The following is a 14,839-nucleotide window of genomic DNA, read 5'->3' on the forward strand; positions in this document are numbered from 1 at the left end:
ATCACTAGCAAAAAGCTAAATTCGGCCATAAGAAACTCATCTTCTGGGGTTCTTACGTATAATATAGATTTTGCTTCAAGTGCTTTCGTCGAAAGTTTAATTTCAACCAAAACATGACACGATATGCCGCGCAAGAACAATGCTCACAGTGTTCATTGCGCTGCATGACATTTGTGTGACATTTGAAGTTTAGATAGGTAAATGCAAGTGCCGGACATGACCGTTTACTAGGAACTAACACTTTGAACTAGAAAATAGATCCATTTTACTGGCAATTTGCTTCGCACATCATATCGATTTGACCGTTGTATTCTTTAATGACAGAGTTACGAAAGAAACGTCGGGCGCCCAGGTTTTTGATTTGATCAAATCTATTACGCGGTGGGTATTATGTTTTTACTTCATGCCGGCTAGAAAATTAATAGTAAGGTTGTGCCTAAAAGGGACATTTCCGCCTTAGTCAGGTATCACAGGACATGCGTTGTTGTCTTTCGTAATAGGTACCGGTACATGTATGGATACACAGGTGAAGTTTCAACCAAGGGGGTGCCGGGCGTCGACTATGATTTATAATACTAAGGGTAAATTCCACCAAAACATTTGAAACAAAAAGAGGGAAGTGCAATATGAAATAGAATGGAAGTACGTGCCTACATGTATTTCATTTCACGTATATGATCTTTACTATCTTGAAATTTTCGCAATCACCAAACCCCCCCCTTTCAGAACCTCTTTTGTATAATCCCAAGGCTCCACACTAAAATTAAACTAAAAAGTGCAACCACTTCGAATTGGGTTTTTATTTAGGAACAAAGTCACAGTCATTTGGGTCAGCATAAGATGTTCCTTTTCTTCGTGCTTTCGATCGCCGCATCCTCAGTAGGTAAGTACTGACCTGCAGAAGTCTAAGTCAAAAATGCCCATATTTCCTTATCATTACGTCACTTGATACTTTTCCTTCGGCAATCTGTTTTCACCTTACGATACAATATGTACATACGTTATGTTTAGCCGTCATTAACTCAACTGCATTAAAATGTAATGCCTGTCTTGTTTTCAAATGTGATAAGGCAGTAACTCATGGTCTTCATGGTGCGTCTTCCACATAAAATATGGCAAACAACTGGTACAGTTTTCTTTTTGACTAAGATTCAGACAGCCCCAAAAACGCCTGGCAAGAAAACTATCATAAATTTCCATCCATTCCATTTCGTAAACTATCGAAACCGGATACTTATGTAAATTAGTGGGCATTGCGTATAAAATTGACAAACATATAACAAGCTGGACACAAGCTCTCTTGCCTGGAGAGTCAATTGACCACCAAGGTATTGGTATATAGGCACGACAGCCTACATTTACCTACTAAATATGTTATCACTGTTGTGCCAGGTCAATACGTCTGCTCATTCCAATAATATTCAGAACAGGAATATGTATCAAAATTTTAATGATTTTCTGGGAATTTGCCTTTGACCGTTTTTTTTTTTAAATTTAATTTAATTTTATTTATTTATTTATTTATTTTTTGTAGAGATAATGAGCTAACTCAGTATTGTACGTTTTAAGTAAAAGGTTAAAGTAAATGACAGAAAAAAACAAACAAAACAAAACAAAACAACAAAAGCATAGTGTACATAATAAAACATCTTAACTGACCAATGTTAGGCCCAGAATTCTACAAGAAGTACAATAAATATGCTTGAAAACCACGCCTGATCTTGTTCGCATGAAGTATTCCATTTATTTTTTCAATTTGATGACCATTATAGTATTTTCTTTTTCTTTTTTAGGAACCTCAAATGGCATACCAGTACAAACATATTGTCCACCTTCTCTCAGTCCTATATGTTACATATTTGATGACGAGAATACAAAATGTGATAACACTCACTGTAAGATGAACCACTGTGCCCTCTTGGCGAGTATTCACAGCGATTATGAAAACCGAGTAGTGCATACCTGGATGTGAGTATACGTACACTGATTTAATGCGGCTAAATATTTTTCATTTTATTGTTTTGTATTTAGATTCCACGATTTGTTTCATTGTTCATTAATGTAATGTGGAAACATTGCATATAATCAGTACTATAAATTGACAAACCAGAAGAAAGAACGAAACATTTTTACGTTTGTCTCATGTCTGTAAGTGGCAACATCTTTCAGAATGAAATAGCATGGTGAATGTGAATCTTAAATCAAACAGTGCTCAGTGCGTCATTCCAGCGTCGATATTTCATATCTTGCCTACTGTAAATATCGAAGTAAACAAGACGTCATGTCTAGGAGACAAAGTCGATATTATGTTATGTGTAGGTTAGTAGATATGAAGTCGACATGACGTCATGTTTTGGCTAGGAGAAAAGTAGATATGACGTCATATGTATGCCAGGGCACATAAAGTCGACATGACGTCATATGTACGCTAGGAGACAAAGTCGATTTGACGTCATGTGCAGGCTAGAAGACATAATATCAATATGACGTCATGTGCAGGATAGGATACAAAGTCGATATGACGTCATATGTAGACTAGGAGACTAGAATGCCCATTTGTGCACAATGAGAAAATAAAATCATTTTCTAAATAATCTCATAAAGAAACTACTTTGCGCTCTATCCTACATGTATGTACCTAACTCATATCATAAAGAAATTACATTGTGCTCTATCCTATGTTCTAGGGGCAATCTTGACGAGAAAGCTTGGCTCGGGCTACGGGGACAATCACCGACTTGGATGGATGGCTCGTTATTAATCTACTATAATGGCCCAAATAGCTTTGATGCCTCACAATGTGCAGTCATGGACGGGGAATCGTCAGACCCAACATGGCGAAAGAAAAATGCTCAAAATTCAGAGAACAATCTCTGCAAGATAATAGGTAATGTACATTTATTTTTTACATGATAAACTGATGTCTGCCCTGTTTTTTTCCCAAATGGTTATTATGGTATTGTCACTGACACAGGAATATAATATCTCGCGTTTTATCTACCATATACTATCTCTCTCTCTCTCTCTCTCTCTCTCTCTCTCACACACACACACACACACCTGTGTAATAAAATCCTCTTCTACTGTTTTATCCATCATATTATTCTCTCTCTCTCTCTCTCTCTCTCTCTCTCTCGATCTATAATTAACAACCAGTCTGTATCTTTTATCCATCCCCAGGTTTACCCTGCAGCAGTCCTCCTGCTATCGTCGGTGCCACCGATAGCACGGTGACACTTCCAGCCTCGTACCCCAACTTCTACCACTGCTTTCCACACAACACAGTGGTAGGGAGCATCTGTCCGAGTGGTCAGCATATCTTAGGACTCCCAGGTTACCAGCACATTGATTTTAGATGCAAAAACGGGACGTGGGTGTTACTGACGGCTGTGAATTATACAGTGGACCAAATGTCTTGTGGGGGTAAATTCAGTTTATGTTTTAACTGTTCACTAACGCTTTATGGAATGTTGTAAGCAAAGCTGTAAATATGGATGAAACTGTTGTGTTATAGCCCCTTAACCGAGCGTACATATGTATGCAGCGTGGATTCCCAGTAGCACATATAAACCACTTGTATAGTTTCTTATACATTTTGAACGACTCAATTAAAGACATCATGGAAGGGATAAACGGAATTAATCACCCAATCAGCCATTGAGAGCACCTTCAGATTTTTGGTCGTAAATTTAACCTATCGGTGCTTATCTTATCACTTATCTGCCCGGGCTGAAAGCAAGCAGAAAAATCCGTTTAAACATGCATCGGGCAATGTGAAACGATGTTAGTCGGTATTTCTGTAAGTTATACTATTTAAAACTTCATGGTGGCATTTTGTCGGCTTTTGTGGCAAAAAATATTGACTTCAAGTGCATATTTACCACAGAAAAGCCAACAATGCCATTGCATTATTATCGACACAGGTTACTTCTAAAAGCAAAATTTAAACCTGCCATTTCACTTCAAGTGTATTTTCGTTTCTGTGAATTTTCATTTCGATGAGTTGGGGAAGTAAAGGGTAGTTACAGTCCACGTTAAGACAAACTATTTCAGCATACTTCACTGTTACTAATACAATATTTCAATGTGAATACCTTTTGTGAATTCCAGCACGGTAATATGATATAGAGTAATCTAGAAATGCTGACGTTACCGCCAAATTTCTTGATTTCAGTTGACGGAAATTGGAGCGTATGGAGCGAATGGAGTGCTTGTGACGTCACGTGCGGTACCGGACAGAAGAGCCGAGTTCGGAGCTGCGACAACCCGGCGCCAGTCGCTGGTGGCGCTCCCTGTGTAGGGGAGGAAATTGAACATAAGAACTGCTCTATTTACCCAGATCCATGTACAGGTGGGTCTGGTTTTTAATTGGTATATACCTACATGTTCTGGACTGGACGGCAGGTAGCACTTGAGACCTCATTAGGCTCTATTATAGGCCATATTTTGATTAAGAAATATTGATCTAAATACATTTAACATCATAAAGTTATGTGAACTTGTTTCCTAGTTAAATTTTAATTGTAACACGATTTTGTGAAAATGTGTATTATAATTGCATTGAATACTATAAATATTTGTAATTGAAAAACACACAACCTAACTTTAGATTTTGTAAAATAATGTTTGATCTACAGTACTACAAGTATTGGCTCTTGCAGAAAAAGGTTTTGACTGAATAGCCTTTTAGTATTTCCGTGGCTTCTAGTTGAGGCGGTTTTGATGGTCTTAAGGTACTTTGACGGAATGAATTACTTGCATACTTGTTACTTTCTTTATCTATCAAAATACGAAAGAAAATGTTTCTCTCGTAACGTCTGAGGTATAGAGATATAATTTGCCGTTAGTGTTACTCATACCAGAAAATCATCATTGTTATGAGTTCAGACGAAAAAGAAATCATTATAAATTCAGTAAATATTCTTAATGAATTTAAACACATCGTTCAGAATTTAACTTTAAAGCCAAGGGATGTCGCCCATCGTGATCGAAAGAATGAACAGGTGTTCATTCAACTGCAAACAATTGATTCTGACATTGCGTGTTTGAACAATCGCTTTTGTTCGGCATGCCAAATAAATATTATAAAAAGCTATTGAGTAAAAACTTGTATATCCTAGAGGCCACATATATGAGGCTGTAGAAAGTGATGTTTCGTTTAATCACAAAGGACTGTTTTTGAGATACAAAGTAATTTGACATACAATATGATGTTCCTGTTTGGGACAATGACCAACGTTTCTATCTTTTAGTGTGGAATCTCCTTGAATATTAATACATGACTAGTTCAGTGAATCTACAGTATATATCAAGTGCGTAATTACAAGAGAAATTCTAAAAAAAGCGGCCCATTCGAACTGTGTATATTTGAATAAATTTACTGTCGGATGTCAGTTTTGATAAGATCCGTGGTTTGCAATCGATATATTAGTTCCCCTTTGTCCTTATACGTCTGCAATTCATTTAATAACATGACGGCAAAATAGAAACCCATTAGCGTTCATCCGCAGGTTATTGGAAAGAGACGGTTATGCTGATGGAACAAACAAACACACAAGTACGCCTGACACATCTACGGTACATGTAGAATAGGGAGAAAAGGGTAGACATTATGTTTTTTCTCCCCCAACACCTTTCCAAATTAGATCAGAATTGAAAGACGAAAAATCACTTGTATTAAAGGGACGCGGGATCAACCCGCCAGCATTAAAATTCCGGGGAAAAGGCAATTTTCCCCTGCTCACGAATCATTACTCGACCCATTTAGAAAGTGTGTCTTTTAACATGTCGCCATTTTAATAAATGCATATTTTCAACACCCTTATGGTCTACGGTGCTGTGCATAGCTCGACCCCTAAAAACCACCACTGACTCAAATCTATTCTATTCCAGGTGCAGGGTTTGGTGTTTGGGAACTTTGGTCACAGTGGAGTGAGTGCTCTGAGAGATGTGGTAGCGGGCAAAGGAATCGGTATTTATATACTTCATGACTGTTAGTAAAACGTGAAAGACAAAGGCATCGGTTTGCAATTACATGCAATAAGGTTTTACCACCTGTACTGGGGTATCACCACCTTTTGCCGGGGTATCACCACCTGTACTGGGGTATCACCACCTTTTGCCGGGGTATCACCACCTGTACTGGGTTGTCACCACCTTTTGCCGGGGTATCACCACCTGTACTGGGGTATCACCACCTGTACTGGGTAATCACCACCTTTTGCCGGGGTATCACCACCTGTACTGGAGTATCACCACCTGTACTGGGTTATCACCACCTTTTGCCGGGGTATCACCATCTGTACTTTAGAATGTGCAAGCACATGGGAAGCTAAGATGCCCCAGCGCCATGACAGATCCGGGATGGGGGTGGGTGGGTGCATGGGGTTCGGTGCAGCGTTCACTTGCCTCTCTGTTAGCTTCAGTGACATCCCTCATTCCTCTAAAACGAACCAAAACCAAACAAACTTCCCTCCATTTGCCCTATATATATTACAACAAATTTGTCCTATTCTGCTGTATTATTGGCTGTACAAAGTGCTATTCGTTATACCGTCCTATATCCGGCTGTGCCAGAGTGGTGTGTTTGCTGGTGATTGCCACAAAACCCCCAACAGCAAGACACACACAGACATAATGGGATATCATCTCCGGCCTAGTGACCGATATGCTATATATGGTCCATTTAGAGTGTTTTCTTGGTGTGCCAATATTTTAATCGATTTTTTCATAAATTCAGCATAATGATAATAAATAAATAAATAATAAATACATAATAGTTCAGCACTTTTTAGGTATGCATATATAATTATTTAAATGCATATATATTTATATATTTTATTGGTATACATTCCCACTGTTTGACCAAAATTTAAATACTAGTATTTATCATATTTTAATATTTTGAATATTATAGAGATAAATATATCTATCTATCTATAATAGGCTGTCCATCTATTTCAGTTCAACATTTTTTCTAGCATCGGATCAATACAAAAAAACGAATACATATCATGTGATTTATGTTTCAGTTTTCGAACTTGTGGTCAGACCCCGTGTCTTGGCGAGGGTACAGAAATTGGTCAGTGCTCGGGCTGTTACTGTCCAAGTAGGTCAACTTTTGGTTTGAAACTGATTTTAAGTTTCGATTTAATTAAAATTTTGATGTACTGCACGTATGTTTAGAGATTTGAGCTACTAGAGTATGACGTTTTACAATCGTGCACTTAAACTCACATAAGATATAGATTTAAATTGACGTAACAGCAATTATTGTTACCCGGGGGTGACATTGTACACTGTATCTGTGCAGTGTCTATAGCCCTAATGCACATTCACTAGCACAACTATCAAAAACATTTAAAGATGCGTCTTATTGGTTTAAAGGGCTACTCCATGGAATTCCTCCTCCTTCAAGATTAATTGTTAAAGGTTCTCTGGGAGGGCTGGAAATTCCCCACAGTCATAGAGAAGACAATTGTTCTTTTATCCAGGAATTCAGGGCCATAGCAATAGTACGAGGGTTTTCATAAGCCGAATTAATGCATGAATTAAGTGTAAAGTGTACTGGTAATAAAGTAAAGTTCATTAGAGGTGCGTGTATGCGATTTTTCGGACCAGTGAACCTTCGGGTTATCGTGACGCTCCAGAAAAAAATCTCATGGAGTGTCCCTTTAATCAAACACACTCCCCTGTAATTGATCATACTTTGATATGTCTAGACTTGGAGATGTGGTTTATGGAAGGGAACAAGGACCACAGTCAACAAATAGCGCCGCAGTACTACGAGCGTACTACCGAGTCCCTCAACAACAGATCGATATTCATAAAACGGCCCACAAACAGTTATAAGGGCAGGAAATACCTATACCATACTGGACTTGGTTGGATGATAGGGTCTGATCCCAATAGCGGCTATGGAGGGCTTTATCTTAGCAGTACAGCAGACGACGTGAATGATCTAAGCGGCACATGGGAGTGGTATAACAGCAATCAAGAAAGTTGGCTTTATGATGACAGTTTTAGATTGGTTTGTATACCAGGTAACTAGAATTTTAATGTTTTTTAAAAGATATGTATAAGATCTATTGATTAGTCCTGAACATTAAATCTAGAACCTTGTTGGCTTTAATTTTCTTCTTATTGTGCTATGCAATTTACATGTATCTATAAAGTTAGGCATGTGAAATATTCAATCTATTTAAGCTTTTTTTATCAGGCAATTATCGTTCTCTGTTATGCTACTACCAAATTGTTCAGTATTCTATATTTAAGTGCCAGTGAATTATTGCATTCATAGACATTCGACATTTACAGCATTCATCAAATATAAGTTTCAGTCTTTCCAGAAGGGGTTAACAACTGGATTGAATTGGAAACATCTAATTTACCTCTCATATTTATTCTATCAGCAATGAATAAAGAAGAAATTTTCTATTCTTCTTCTGCCTAAAAAAACCCGAGGTGCATGTAATTTACATAAAAAACTATCAGTGGCCATTCCTTCTGAAAATCGCCTCTGTCATTTCAAATTCGACCTTCATTTCAGAAAATCACTGCATTAAACCACCATATGCAAGTTACAACGCATACTCATCGGCCAGCGACACACAGATTGCATTCTCGGTAAACGAAACCATTACCTTTACCTGTTGGTCAGGATACAGCCTTCCCAACGGAGACAACCAGACAACGGTAGTGTGTGACCACCAGCTGCATTGGAACATGACAGGGGTACAGTGTCTTCTGGATGAAGAAGATTCATTAGATTCGGTCACGTCTCAAAGCTCGTCGTCCTCAGAGTTTTATTTTTCATCGATAGATGGCAGTCTGAATGTCAACCCGTCTAGCCATCAGCCGTCAGCAAGAACATCATTGGTAACAGAGGACACGATTTTCGCCTTTATCTCTACGGAGACGGAATCTATAAATGGGACTTTGCATACAATATCTTCAGACCACATTGTTTCCCAATCCATGTTAGAGTCTGCAACAACTGAGAACACATTTTCTATTGCAACGTCAATGACAGAACAGAGCATTGTCGTGGAATCCATCAGTATTCAGTTGAATCCGAATTCTACAATTGTGGGAAAATATAGCAATTTAGCAGGTAAGTTATTCGGTCAAAGCTTGTATTGTATATCCTCGAATTATACGTTATAACTTGTTGTTTAAAAAGTGCTCTTGAGATCAAGATGGTGTGCTAGAAAATTGTCTATTAAATTAATTTCTTCTTGTTAAAACATTCATCTTCTTTGTTCAAACTGATCGTGAATGACCAAATATCAAGATGGTCACATCTGGATTCAAATGACACTGCTTGTATATGTAAATTACACTTACTATGTGTATCAGAACTAAGAATGTTCTTAGAATAACGTCCAAATTCTTGCATACCCGAAGACATTCTTTCTCAACTGTCAAATCTGATACATTTTCTTTCAATATCATTGCCATTATTGGTACTTGGTGAACAGAATATATCACTGCTTGAAAGAAGCAAACTACATGGTATCTGACAAATAATAGCATGGTTATATTTTAACGGGGATATGTTTTGCCTGGCAAAGCAATCATTTGATCCGCAGAAAGTTGTATCATTTGACGATGAGAATACGCCCCCTGCACAAATAAAAACCCCCGGATGCAAACTTGTTGTAATTAGATAAATATGATTAAATCGTAAAATGTTAATTGCACAAAAAATGCTAATTTTATAATTCCTTTTGATTCATTTTGCAACGTGATTCAGTTGGCCATGGCAGACAAATTGCTTTAGGTACTCGTATCTTGCCAAAATGCAAAAATCCCTTAATTTGTGCATGATTAATATAACTTAACATAATTTAAGATCTAATAGTTCGATAAACCTGTTGAAATACATTGTAGTGGTTATGTCTATCACAGCTTCATCATCAAATGTCACCAGTGAGGTCTCCACACACAGGAATCAAACAATAACAACAAGCGAAGATCTAGGAACAACCGAACGCACGGTGTGCCAGGAATGCACGGCACAACCACCGTTAATTGAAGGTTAGCCATTATTTCTTAGCAAAGTGGAGAATGTATTGAAATATACATTTGGTTCAAAAAAATTAGGTTAATTTCTAAAAATTATTTTTATTTTAGATTACTTTGATGGAATTCGAAGGTAACATTAACTCTACTAAGTTCGTGAAATCTGCATGAAAACCTTCTCACTTTCAGTTCAAACTACGTGAAATCTGCCTGTAAACCTTTATAATTTCTTTTCAAAACTATATTACAGGTGAGTGTCCGGAAATACTGATCCCCAATGGTACCCCAGACTCTCCTGCCAGACATATAGGCTCCGTGGTGACAGTAAGGTGTGCGCGGTACTTTATGTTTGGGGACAGGAACCGGACGATGACGGTCACGTGTCAGAATTCCAGCACGTGGCAGCCACGTGTACAGAGGTGTCGAGGTAAAATGTGATCCACGCCATGTCAGTGTGACATTCGATTGTGAAAGTTACTACAGTTGAAAGTTGATTCTAAGTTTAACATCAAAGATTTGGGATCTAAATTGATCCGATGTATAGATTTGGAAGTATAGTCATAGATGAACTTGTTTGACCTTGTAAACTCCACATTTGACACACACACAACATATTTTGTCATGGAAAAAGCGTTTCAATAACCTCGAGCTCAAAGCTTCCAAACGTTTCCCCATTTTAAAAAATATGACTTTTTCACAAGTTTTCTGTTTATCTTATTTTTCTTTCATAGAAATCACGGATTGCGGAGACACCCTCAATGTCGTGAACGCTTTACCCGAGACTCACAACGTCACAGTGGCGGCCAAACTGAGATATATTTGTCAAAACAACCTTACCTTTCCCGACGGCAGCCATCACAGGTAACCCCCCCTCCCTCAAACAAATAATCTCAATTAACACTCAAGGAAAAAATAACGTGGTTAATATTAAGTCACTGAATTTTTTTAGTTTTTTAAAGCCAAAGTCATTCTTCTTTGTGATTTCTGGTAATCAGACCTGCAGGAGAAATATTATCTATCTATATCTATCTGTATATCAGATTTGTCCCAAACGTGCTCATATATGATAAGTTCAGCGTGAATAAGACAGCAAAGTCTAAAAGGATGACGTCTTGTTAAGCCTATGTCGTCTTCGTGTTTTTTAACGCATTGTTGAAAGTTATTAATAAAATTTCACTTTTAAAGTGATATACGTGTTAATGCGATAGCGTTGTTTATTACTTATTACAGGTCCACCACGTGTACAGCCGATGGGGTGTGGTTTCCACTACTTTCTGGTTGTTCAGGTACGCAATTACCATATTCCATGTTATTTTCGGTGTGGGTTTTAGATTTGCGTCAACTTACAGTTACATATAAAAATCAATAACCAGTTGAATTTTCTGTAGGGAAGTTCAAGGTGACTCCATCTGAAATGATTAAGTTTTACGGGGTTTTAAACATGCATCAGGGGTGCTGTTAATACATTGTAGCCTACCTTTGCAAACATTTAGTTGGTGGAAAACGCACACATCTTCCAACACTGTAGCTGGCGCCTCTGCCTTCTAGTTTACATTTTCTCATCACAGAAAACAAATCTCATGATTTATTATCAATTAATTCAGTACCTGTTCCATTCAAAACCATTTAATTTTCACAGAACCCATACCTGCATTAACAAGAAAACGCCGAGCTGATCGCGGACCACCCCTGGAGGCCCCCGGAGCGGAAGTGATGGGATCCTTCGGCATGCTCATCCTGATAGGAATAGCTGGCGGAATTATACTGCTCGACCTTGCCACCTTAGGGAAACAGCTAGCACAGTTGAAACGAAACTTGAGGTCGTTTTTACGACTCAAAAAACGTCACCATCCACATTTATATAAATATAGATAATAAAGCCAGTTTACACAGAGCTGTGCCTCACTGTGTATCTTTCTGTCACTCCAAAATAGGGCCTTGACGCACAGTTTTTACCAAACACAGAAAAATATTGTGTTTGTTTAACTACTCCTGCAATCCTCGTATCTTCTTTGAACGACCAAAACTGGTATTCTCATGTAGAACTACGAGGGATAACTGAGAGACTTACCTGGCCCCCTTTATGCCCACTGCGCAACCAGCAGCGTCCAGTTCAGACGATCCCGAGCCAGCTGTGAGCATGTGTTGCGCCAGCTCTTGGACGTCTCTGTACCCAAACTGCCAACCAGTAGCAATCAGAAGTGACTGTTAATTCATGGGCAGCCTTTTATGAGACCGATTAGTGCTGTTTGTAGGACTAATGACGACTGGTGGGAAACTTGAAGTATTTGGATAAATTCAATCTCTTATTATTATCTTCATCAGTTCTTTCGCAGCCGGCCATGGCCACAAAGGAATAGCAAGCGCATTACTGTGAAAACTTTATTTCATTAGAAAATTCAAAACTTCAATCACTTACACTTGTCAATAAACGGAATTTATCACAAGTGATTTTATACACGCTCGCAAGCCATACAGACTGCCTTTCATAATGGCTCTTGTTACAATTTGTTCAAGGATGGGCAGACGTCTCTATAAACCGCAGGCTGCGTGCGTGTGGCCTTCTGTAGACGGAACTCATCTTCAGAACTGCGACATTTAGTTTACTTATGTGGAAAACTAGCTTTAAACATTCTATTTCCGATTTCAGTTTTATCTACCAGGTGTATTTTGTAAAATGATCTGATAGAGCTCCAAGATTATCTATAGAATATGTTTAATTAAACCTGTGTATAACTGTGATAAATGCTTTACCTGCATTTTATCATTATATGTGGGAATTAAATAACTAACTAACTAGGTATCAGGACGTTTCACAAATAGCAATTTGACGCTTACAGAACAGCTGCCTTTAAACCTGTTAATCTTTTTAACAGTCAGTCGAGCAACGTTAGGTAAGCAAATGCACTTAAGTTTGTCTCTGGTGTGTTTTTCTATTACTTTTCTCATTTGTCATTTTACCGCTGACTGTGCATATATAGCTAATTAAACGTAGATTTATCGTATGTTGCCAATGTCTAATTCAGGGGAACTGATGATAATTATAATTAAATTATAAGTGTCGCCTTCAATGGTTTTAGCAAGAGGGAAAGCTAAAAATTTAATCATTTTAAATAAAAAGTATTTTTGAAAGCACAGTGTCGTTTTATCATGCTTAAATACATTTGAATAAATTAAAACTTAACCGTAGATACATTTATATTAAACTAATATGCAAATCATATACATGGAAATCTATCTGCACTATGAATAGTTCATTGCATGCAAGCTGTCATGCTTAAATACATCTGAATATATTAAACAATTAAACATATATATATATGCAAATTTAAACTTATCGGTATTATTAATGATTCACTACAACTATTTTTATGGAGATAATAACATATTATCTTCAGTTTGTCGGTAACCGTTAGCACTAAAGTTAGATACTAAAATGAGAAATCAGACGAACCTACGACGAACCTCCGTATGCCAGATAAACTCATGGATGCGTTTGCCACATTGTTATTATTGTTAAAATCATTAGGATAGTGAGTTTATATAATAAAAGCGGCCTTCTTTGGCCAAATCACGAACACCCGATAGTCTTTGTTGCATTCTCTTTTGCTATGAACGGGACTATTCAAGTTTGTGATGCACTGGGATGGAGGAGACATAAATGTTGACATTTAAGTTAAGGTGAAGCAATCTTGCTTTATCAAAACCAGAATGTTTTTCAGACGTCCTTATGAGGTATTCCAAACCGACAGAAGAGCGTCATGGAAGCGGAAGTGGTCTTTACTCTGAAGCACTTGTAAAACTTTTTTAAAACATGCACAAGAATTTTTTAAAAACGCCTTAGAGACATTAATACGAACGTTTTGACAGGGGACAATTGTTGTACCTCTCCATTGGCGAGGTGTCCAATTTTACGATCACATAAAGGAGGTACTGAAAGGTTGCTTTGGTACTTATGTATCTGAAAAGGATATCAACTGGATATAATACGTTATTCAATGGGTTTGTCTACATTTGTCAAATATGTGTAAATTAAATATGGAAGTGGGAGTGAAGGCAAGTTGTAGGAAGGTGTACATGACATCCCAGGACAAAAAGTGCCTTTCCTCCTACTACAGTGTTGTTACAATCTGTGAATGTTTATTGACAACTCACTGAGTTCTGAAACTTTCTTAAGAACATTTTCAGGTAGACCCACTTTACGGTTCAACAGTATATTTAGCTTCAGGCTTTAAATTCCATTATGCAAACAAAAAGTTCTTCTTCATATCACTCAAGGGGGACAAACCTTAGCTTATTCTATGAAAAGTCCTCTTTTTTTCTCTTCAGAATTATCTACACACACCAATCTCGTTCGTGGCTCTGGGGAAGCCATTTTTATCCCTTGCGTTTTTCCTTAGCCCTGAGTTTGTAAGTGCAGGCTCCAATAAAGCAGCCATGATTTCTAGCAAATCTGCATGAACCATGATTTTGGGTGAAGGGTACAAAACCAGGGTATTGAATGTATTCTAGACGCGGCCTGATATGCTCCATATATGGCTCCTGGTAACGACCACAGGTGTGCAACTGCGGAACACATTTCAAATTCAAACTTAAAAGCATCCTTAATGATGTTTTTACTAATGGAATTGCCCCACGGGCAAACAGTGTGTGAGAAAAAAGGAACAACAAACCTTTCCCATTCCCGTGACATTTTTATTTGCATCTTGTACATTCTTATTTTCTTATTTTCCGCTGAAAGGCATGCAATAAGTAAACAGTGATACCTGGGTCTTTGTGTTCTCCTCCAGTTTATTACGTAACAATTAGATTCTTT

General features: G+C 37.8%; 1 protein-coding gene across 1 annotated transcript; it reads left to right on the forward strand.

Moving 5' to 3' along the window:
* The first annotated feature begins 763 nt into the window (after positions 1-763).
* On the forward strand, positions 764-13,106 carry LOC147763308 (uncharacterized). Its single transcript, XM_087007250.1, has 14 exons — positions 764-883; positions 1,794-1,968; positions 2,688-2,887; positions 3,181-3,423; positions 4,175-4,351; positions 5,893-5,971; positions 7,032-7,108; positions 7,722-8,042; positions 8,549-9,112; positions 9,910-10,038; positions 10,274-10,450; positions 10,755-10,884; positions 11,254-11,309; positions 11,663-13,106. The coding sequence occupies exons 1-14, from the start codon at positions 841-843 to the stop codon at positions 11,896-11,898; spliced, it is 2,607 nt and encodes an 868-aa protein (XP_086863376.1). The 5' UTR covers positions 764-840; the 3' UTR covers positions 11,899-13,106.
* The last annotated feature ends 1,733 nt before the right edge of the window (positions 13,107-14,839 follow it).

Source organism: Lingula anatina, chromosome 2 (assembly GCF_051362555.1).
Source record: "Lingula anatina isolate TDL-2025a chromosome 2, LinAna3.0, whole genome shotgun sequence".
NCBI classification, from domain to species: Eukaryota; Metazoa; Brachiopoda; class Lingulata; order Lingulida; family Lingulidae; genus Lingula; species Lingula anatina.

What these genes read in the sequence shown, in the direction of transcription:
- LOC147763308 (XM_087007250.1), top strand. Translation starts at nt 841, where the DNA reads ATGTTCCTTTTCTTCGTGCTTTCGATCGCCGCATCCTCAGTAG. An exon ending in TTACCCAGATCCATGTACAG is followed by an intron (nt 4,352 to 5,892) that starts GTGGGTCTGGTT and finishes ATTCTATTCCAG; the next exon opens with GTGCAGGGTTTGGTGTTTGG. An exon ending in CCCGACGGCAGCCATCACAG is followed by an intron (nt 10,885 to 11,253) that starts GTAACCCCCCCT and finishes TACTTATTACAG; the next exon opens with GTCCACCACGTGTACAGCCG.